We start from the raw sequence: 8805 nt of genomic DNA, 5'->3' as shown, positions 1-8805 counted from the left end.
ATTTATTTACAAATACACATTATAACTTTTATATACATTGCACATTTACATGGTAGAAAAGTACAAAACTATATATTTAAATGAATTTATATTTAACTTGCCATGTTTGAAAATATAAAATTGCATCAGAAAAAAGTATTATGAAAAGCAAGAAACTTGAACTGATAAAGCTTTGATATAACTTTTCATGACACATTGGGTGAAAAGGACTAATTTAAAAGGTACAGCAGACTTGCTTAAAGGAAACACCTAACAAAAGGTTGAATGTGTAGCATTCCCCTTCCTTCAGGCTCCTGACACCCATATCACTCAATTTCTTTGGATCTGTAACATCTTAAAAGTACATTATTAGAAACCACCCAACATTGCTATCAGCCCCTCTCACAAATGTCTTCATCACAACAAGAGAACGGAAGTAGGAATTTCCTCAAAGATGTATCCTCTGTACCTTCTATCTGAGTCAGAGTTATAATGCCTTTTGGTCAGTCAAGATTCCTTGTAAACAAAACCCGAGGGATCATGTATGTACAGAACAGGCAGCAGAGAATCCAATAAATAAACATGACAGAAACTGACATGCAAGTTTGTTATAATGGCAAAGAGTCTAACAACAGTGAAATGAAGGGAGACAGATGAGTGAGTGAATAGTAAGGAATGGACTTAAATGGTTTACAAGGGAAAAAAAAAGCTTTTACTTTACAAGCAAGAGACCTCACAATAAATAACAACTGCTCTTCCTTTCACGAATAAATTTCTTCAAAAACAAGGTGTACAGTCAACCAGACATTTTATGTATAAATTATAAAACATGACACAGTATAAATAAATGTCTACAAGTCTCAACTATGGGCCTCATCCAGTAGACCTCACAATGACTGCCTCTCCGGGTCCAGTGAGTAACAAGGTGGCCTGGGAGAGAGCTTTAGGACAAAGGTCCTTTACGTATAGTTTTCCCCCCAAATAAATAAGCATACACTTATTTACAGTATGGACAATATATTTTTTCTTTTTCTTTTCTTTTCTTTTTTTTTTTTTTTTTTTGCCCAAAGGCTATGTCAACACTGAACATTGGTGGAGGGTTTACCACTCTAGAATGGAAGATATAGGAAAGCTGTAGTCCTGGTCTTCATCTTCCTCCTCTTCCTCGGTGTCTTCCGAAATGGCTAGATGGGGGAATACAGGGGAGCTGCTGTTTAAATATGGACAACAACAGCGCAGAAGCAGCTCAGTGTACGTTTTCAAAGCCCTCTGAAACAGCCATATTACAGCGTTGCATTTTTATGTGACTTGCAGTAAGATGCTTTTTGTTTTGTTTTGTTTTGTTTTTGGCATCTGCTGTTATGCAATAAGTTTAAAAAAAAAACTTAAAAAAAAAAACCATTATCTATGAAGTCAAAAACTGCAGAAAGTTCTGAAGAATCAATGGCTCAGGTTTTACAGGCAGATTCCTGAAATTAGATAAAAAGCGCTCTTGTGTTCTAGGTATAACTGCTTTGGGTCCTTAATTCAGAGTTAGTAGAGGCAGCTGCGCAAAGCAGCAGCCCATGTGTGATAACAGAAAGCTGTCTTTGAAAAAGAAAAAAAAACAACCTTTGAAGCAGTTAGTTTAGATTCAAGTGTTAATAAAGCAAACAGCAAAGCACACTACTAAAGCAAAAGAAATTAGGGGCAAATGACTGGAAATAGGTTTTTAGAGGCGACCCCCTGGATGATCATCAGACAAATCCTAAAAGCCCAGAAACATTCCAGGCAATTTTTCTGTGGATCGCCGAACTGCTGGTAAAATTTAGCAGCTACCTAACTTAAACAGAAGTGGGCTTATATGGGGAGGTTTTCGTGCTTTTTACGTCTCCATTCCCTAGGGCTTCCCTGGGAAAGCCTTAAATTGCAGCAAGGTTAGAAACTGCACTTACAGTTGCAAGATCCGGAGTGCTTCACTTCCAGCAGCACGCCTGAGGAGCAGGCCGCTTCCTTCATGGCACACTCGCTGGCGTAGGTGGCATTGTCACTGGCACAGACTGGCTCCTCAGACTTACTCTCAGGGCACAGCTCATCGCAGAGGGAACACCGGCCTCTGCCAACCTTGAAATCCCATAAACACTTTTTTCCACCAGTGCACTGGATATCCTCACAGGACTTTGCTTCTAGGATATAATACACCTGTGATGAGTAAATCCATTTCCCCCTTGCCCCCTTTCTCTCGTCTCCTATCAATAAATGTAAACATATAACATATCTTATTACTCACTCATGGGGGTAATGGAGATATTGTGCAAAAATGCTCTATAATAAAACCAAAACACACACACACACACACATACACACACACACCAGTTTCCTACATACTATATTAGTACATGAAAATACTGTAGCATTTTTTGGGAACAGAATTTCACAGTATCCTTGAGTTAAATATGTATTTGATTATTTCCCACAAGTGGGATCTTTTAAAAAAAGAAACAATTCTATCAGTTATCAGAATCTGATAACAGATTTTAGGAACTGTTAAGTAATTATTTCTTGCTTCCAGCAAGTCTAGCACTTAAAAAAAATGTGTAAAATTGAGTGAGTTCTTTGGTTTCTAAGGAGGAAAATTGTTTCCTGTGTCTTGCTGGCATTTCAATATATATGCCAATGCTTCCGGAAGACAATGGTTTTCTTAAGGAATGCTGTGGTCATGACAGTTTACCCAAACTGGAGAGTATTTCTCTCTTTGGTGAAGCTATGTGTTTGGGGAGGCTTTGGCCTTATTTATTGGTTAACCTCATAGTTTTAACACCAGTTCGAGCCTCTTTCTCTTTTCGTATTTTTTCTTTTCCTTCCTCAATCCAGAATACCTACTGATACACTTTCCCTCATAGGCCAATCCAATAGACCTGCCCAGTAGGCAGGTAGCCTTTCTCAGGTGACAGGCACTGGAGTAGGTTACTCCATCATTCCCACAGAGATACTGTTCAGAGGAGGTGGGCTCTGGGCAAATGCGGTTACATGTCACACAGTAGGCATTATTAGTCTGGTCCACCACGCATGTGGAGCTGCCTGGACAGAAAACATCCCGACAGGTCTCTGAAACAAAGAGGGAAACACACATTAATAGGCACCTTCTGGTCCTTAGGGACTGAGCATTTGATAGTATCAAGGAAATCATGAAGCATCCAGCTTTCAGAAACGTACTCTGGGAACCCTGTGGTTTTCAAAAGAAAACTATGACTCTAGGTTGGTCCTTCAGTGTTTTAAGGAATCTCTAGAAGTTAGAAAGGGTTTCTTTATTTGGTATCATCATTATTGTTATTAGGCTATTACTGCAGACTACACCATCCCCCGGGGGTCTTGCAGTGGGTCTATCTCAGGTAGGAAGCCGGGGGAGGGGCCAGGTAGGACCTACTTTTACATTTGCCCTGGTACTGGACTTCCAGTTCTGGCTGCTCTTTACATCTGGCCTTGAGGAGTGCACATTCGTTGCGGTAGGTTTTTCCGTCCAGCCCACAGACTGGGCCTTTCCAGGTGATGTTAGAACAATCTGGGGCGCAGACGCAGCGGGGTTTGTTCTTCTTGTTCATTCGGCATTTTTTCCCGGGCCCACAGTCCACGTTCTCACACGTTTCTAGCAGTTGGAAAGATGCAGGGATTAAAACTGGGGCCAGGCACCATGCAGGTCAGCCAGGAGGGCTGCGGGTGCCTCGCGCAATCGTGCTGCCAGGAGTCCGAGCCCCAGGGGCTCTCACCCAGAAGTTGAGGAGGGGCAGGTGTGGGGGACAGTGGGCTGCATCCCATACCCAGATCTCTCTCAAAGTGCACGGGTTGGCTGGCTTCACCACCACATTTGGCTAAGAAGTCCGAGAACCTCTGTCGACCTTGTTTTGCCTGTAGTATGTGACACCCAAGATTCAACCCGAATGGCTTACCAGGGTTGGGGGTAGTTAGGTGGATCCCACGAACAAAGCTCTCCCAGTCCCAAACCCCAGCTGGGCACTGGGAGGGTAAGACGCCCTCTATTGAGGGCCTACGAATTGGGGAGGAAGAGCCCTACCTTTACAGGGGATGCAGTTGGGGGCGCCCCCATTGAAAATCATCCACTTGAAGAGCGTGTTGTCATTTACGTCCTCTTCGGTCCATGAGGTGCTCAGGCGGCCGGTGCTGCAGCACTCCTCCTTGGTCAATTCTGTCTTGTACAGGACCTGGCAGCGGCCGTTCTTTGCTTGGCGGAGCCAGCAGTTCCCAGCTGCGGGGAGACAGGGGCGGGGAGGTGGGCGAGTGAGCAGTGGCGGGGTAGGGGGAGAGAGGCGGCGAGCCGGCAAGGGAAGGAGACCCGGCGGGGATGGGGAGGGAGTGAGCGTGGAGGAGGAGAGACGGGAGAGAAAAGCAGAAAAGCAGGAAACAAATCGGAGGGAGTGAAGGGGTGGAGAAAGAGGGGGGAAAAGCCAGATTGAAGAGGTGGGAGGTGGGCGAGGGGGAGGGAAGGCGAGAGCGAGAAGCCAGAGCGCCCCAGCCATATCAATGTCAGTTACCAGTGACCCAGACACAACACGTGCAGCTTGCATTGACTTTTACTAGACTGTTTACTTTTATTCGTCCCATTTCATAACCTGCAGCGACTCGAAGAGCAGATTAAAGAACCTGACAAAAACAGGATGCGACGGGTGTTTTTGCATGTTGCATTCATGTAGGCGGTACGAGTATTATTTGTGACAGGGGTTAAGAAAGTAGGAGAACTTGAGTGAGAGAGAGAGAAAGAAAAAGAAAGGGGGAGACAGAGGGAGACCGAGACAGACAGACAGACAGACACACACACACACACACACACACACACGAACAGATCAAGCAAAAGGCACTTGTGAAAAATGAAAGCAAAAAAGCAACCGGGCCCTGCCCGGCGCTGCCCCGCGCGGCCTCGAGGCGCAGCCCGCCCGACGGGCCGTTTTGCAATCCGCCAGACCCAGAGGACGCCCGCGGCCACCGCGATCTTTCGAAATCTCCCAGGGCTGCTTTCCCCGGCACCCCAGCAGCGCCTCGTCCCGAAAGGCGGGCAACTCAGAGTAGTGCGTCGCAGACGGCTAGGGACAGTGCCCGGGGGACAGTTTACAACACACACAAAATGTTAACGCTAAAGCCAGGAAAGTTACAAGTCTGCCTCAAGAAGAGAGTGGGGGGGGGGGGACAAAGGGGGGGGACTTCCTACTGTTTCATGGTTTTATATACATGTATGTGTGTATACACACACCCCTATCTCATACCTACCAAGAAATCTTTGCAAGTAATTCCCCCCCCCTTCCTCCTTTTTAATGTTCGGATTTTGGTCCGGAAGATTTCTCATGAATCATCCATATAACTTTAACAATAATTGGATCGCAAGCTGCTCTTATTATTTTAAAAAATTCTGCCCAAAGACTAATTGAAATAAACAAATCTAATTTTAAAAAACTTTAGAAATTTGCATCTCAGAATTTAAATCAATTGTGGGCTCCTTACTGTTCTACAGAAAGTTAACAGTCAGAGGAATGAGGCAAAGGGGAAAAAACTGTAAACTACTCAAAAGAGTCCGGGGCAATAATTTTTTTTTTTTTTTTTTTTTGCGGGGTTGGGGGGAGGGGGTTGGAAGAAGCATCCACTAGGCAGAAAGCTACTTCCCTCTAAAATTTTCGGCACCCACATTTCCAAGTTTGGGCAAAGTTTCTGAAACCACGTCCCCCAGCCACCGAAGAAATTTCAGTATTCCCCCCTCCCCACCCAGTCATTTTTTTAAGGTATCCAAAAGACGTAGGAGGGAGGGAGGTTAGATTGCAAATGGGTCGACTGAAATCTCCAGGCTACTGATGCTTGCCCCCTTCCTCAGAGCCAAACAGGGGAGATAACATCTGAACTCATTATGTCCAGAACTTGGAACATCTAACCCTACCTACAGAGAGAGACTCCAGCTCACTCCCTTTCCTTTTAAAGGATAACCGCGCTCCAAACTCGGCTTCAGGTCCTAAAATGTCACTGCCTTTAGTTTTCCCACTCCTCTCCATCCCGGACTCGCTAAGTTGGTCCAACATCTTCCGAGAGCAGCGTTGCTCAGAACAGACCCAGTGGAGACGACCGAAAAGTACAAACCCCTGCCCTCCGCCGAACCTCCCAGCGCATCCCCCCTCGCTTACCCTGGGCACTGCGGTCCTCCATGAACTGGCAGAGCAGCAGCAGCAGGAGGCAGAGCCCGCCGGGCTGGTGCCTGGGACGGACCATCCTGGGGGCAGGCGCGGGGCGAGGAGCGCGGCGGCGCGGGGAGCGGGCGCGGCGGCGGGTGGCTCGGGCAAGCGGCGCGCGTCGCAGAGGCGAGCGGCGGAGGGCGCAGCGATCCCGGCGCAGCCCCGCGCTCGCCGCCGGCCGCCCGCGCGATTCAATGGACGTCAGAAGCCGGGCGCAGCCGCGCTTTAAATCTAGACGGGGGTCTCCGCGGTTTGCGGTGGGCGGTCTCCCAGTGTGTGGGGCAGTGGGAGGGCGGCCGCGAGCGAGGGTGTGCGCGGCTCCTTGGGGGTGGGGAGCTTCTAAAAGTTCAGTGTGAATCAGGTGACATTTCCCACCTTCTGGAAACGCTTCCCAATTATCTGGTGGAGGTGCCCGAAATCAAAGCTGCAGGAGGGGAATCGCCGAGTTCTTATTTGCGTAGGAGCGAGAGGGAGGGGGCAGGCGACCGGGGCGGGGGAGTGGGGAAGAACACCCACTTCAAGTCCTGCACGCCGCCGCTCGCTGGTAGCGCCGGCGCGCCGGGGGTGGCGTGTGTGTGTGTGTGTGTGTGTGTGTGTGTGTGTGTGGTGTGTGCGTGCGTGTGTGAGAGAGAGCGTGTGTCTGTGTGTGTCGGGGGGGCGCGCGCTGGGGCTCTGGAGGCGGCGGCGGGCGGAGCGGAGCTGGGCGGCGGGGCGGGAGTTGGTCTCCGCACCGGCGCTCCTCCGCTCCAGGAAGACTTTGCAAAACGCCCGGAGAGCCCCGAGCTGCTGAAATATCCCGCCTGAGGTCGGGTCGCTGCCGTTTTAGGCCCCCGCAGTCTGGGCGCGGGACCCCGCGACGTTTTGTGTCTGGGTCTGCGCGTGCCGAGCGCTGCGGCCACCCGGAGCCCAGAGGTGTGGCTGGGAACCCCGGCCCCGGCACCTTCCACCCCGGCTGAGCCGGGCCGAAACGCGGCCCTGGGTCTCGACGAGTCAGAAGCGAACAAAAATGTTGAACACCTCAGCCCCGGGCTCCCCCTCCACCCCCCAACCCCGTCACAGTCTCGACCCTCTCGTTTTCTTTTCTCCCCTTTCACTTCGCCGCTTCTGGAGTCGGAACCCGGAGTGGGGGCGCCGACGCAGGCGGTCTACCCCCCTTCCCCGGCTCGGAGGCTCCCCAGTTTCTGTCCTGTGTGTCTCTGTCTCTCCCAGTCTCCTTCTCAGCATCCCTCTCTCTCTCTTTCCCTCTTTCTCTCTCTCCGTTCGCGGAATAAAAAAGATTGCAACATCGATAATGAACTTCTGTAGCCTCAGTTTATTAAGCACAGTGCCTGGCATTCTTCGCTGAAAGTTGGCGGGTCTCTCATTTATAACATTTTTGGCACCGCTGAATGAAACTGAGGAGGCGATATTTCCTTTTATATAAAACGATTACTTCACGGAAAATGCTATACTGTTTATTCCAAAGCTGCCTTTTAAATTTCTATTCTTTTCGCTTCTGGAGCCCGAAGGACAACAGACAGCGAAGTATGCAGACAAAATTCTTGGACATTCGCAGGTCACTGGGATTTGTTCTACGGATTTCAAATCCGCCCCTCTTCACGCCCCCAACCTCCCCCCGCCAGATCGCCGCCCCCCACGCCTCCTCTCGTCCTCCCACCCCCCATCTTCCACCACCCCCTCCCACCCCCTCCACAACTGCAAATAACTCAGTGATAACAGATTTTTTTCCACCAACTGCAGGAGATAGTGCTAATCTTTTAATAAAAGATCCCATTACAATGGGATCTGTCTGGACAGACTATAATAGATCCCGAAATACAGCCGTGCTAATATTAGAAGACAGTTGTTTGGGTGCCTCTCAGACGGGCCCAAGCCCCCCTTTGAAAGTGGGCATGAATCACAAAGCCCCGCGGCCGCCGCACCTGCACCGCGCGCATTCGGTGCAGCAGGCTGGTAAAAACGGGTGACCTCGCCGCTGCTTTTCGCTTTATAATTACCGTCCTGAGGACGGGAGGGGAGGGGCGCGGGCGGTCGGGGCGGGGTGGCGCTGGCTTTTGCTCACTTCAGACGGCTCTGGGGGCTCCACATCCTTCTTAATCTTTCGGATTTATTCTTCCTCTCTCTCTCTCTGTGTCTTCCCTCTTCTCTCTTTCCCTCCCGTCCGCCCAATCCTTCTCTTTTCTCTTTGCCTCCCTCTTCCCTGACTCTGCTCGTACTCTCCCCCCTTCTCCCTCCCCTCTTGCTTTTCCAGTCTTCCCTCCAATGCAGCATTAATGTAGAGTTGTTTAGTGCCCTCTAATGGCCGACGACATTAACAATTAATAGCAAACTGTCCCCTTTGTAGGAGCCGACACTCCATGGCAGAGTTCCAAAGTTGAATTTATTTCTTTATTCAGGCAGATGGATATAGTGCTTATATAGTAATGTGCTGAGGGAAAGTTTGTTTTCTCCCTTTCAAATCCTCTTTCCCAGGGAAAACTTAGTTGAAGGAAAGGGAAAAGCTAACAATTATTGTTACTCGACCTTTTTTTTTGGAGGGGGGGGTATAGATTTGTCTTTTAATAGCAGCAATAGACACAGCTTCTGTTTTATCAAAGTTTATCAAACGTGTATCTAGGGT

General features: G+C 49.1%; 1 protein-coding gene across 3 annotated transcripts; it reads right to left on the bottom strand.

The window, feature by feature from the left end:
- Nucleotides 1-1059: 1059 nt before the first annotated feature.
- FST (follistatin) lies at nt 1060-6272 on the bottom strand. Of its 3 annotated transcripts, none has more exons than XM_061187776.1 (6): nt 6138-6272; nt 4031-4222; nt 3386-3604; nt 2842-3066; nt 1914-2144; nt 1060-1163 (listed from the first exon to the last, which is right to left on the bottom strand). In XM_061187776.1, exons 1-6 carry the CDS (start codon nt 6220-6222, stop codon nt 1081-1083), a joined length of 1035 nt encoding a protein of 344 aa, XP_061043759.1. In that variant the 5' UTR covers nt 6223-6272; the 3' UTR covers nt 1060-1080. The 3 variants fall into 3 exon arrangements, with proteins under 3 accessions (XP_061043759.1, XP_061043760.1, XP_061043761.1); XM_061187777.1 differs by having other exon boundaries at nt 1914-2141; XM_061187778.1 differs by lacking the exon at nt 1060-1163 and adding an exon at nt 1332-1448.
- Nucleotides 6273-8805: the final 2533 nt, after the last annotated feature.

The sequence above is a fragment of the Eubalaena glacialis genome, chromosome 4 (genome assembly GCF_028564815.1).
Source record: "Eubalaena glacialis isolate mEubGla1 chromosome 4, mEubGla1.1.hap2.+ XY, whole genome shotgun sequence".
Lineage (NCBI taxonomy): Eukaryota > Metazoa > Chordata > Mammalia > Artiodactyla > Balaenidae > Eubalaena > Eubalaena glacialis.
Note: the sequence above shows the minus strand (reverse complement) of the source record. Positions and strands in the feature narration are given on the sequence as shown.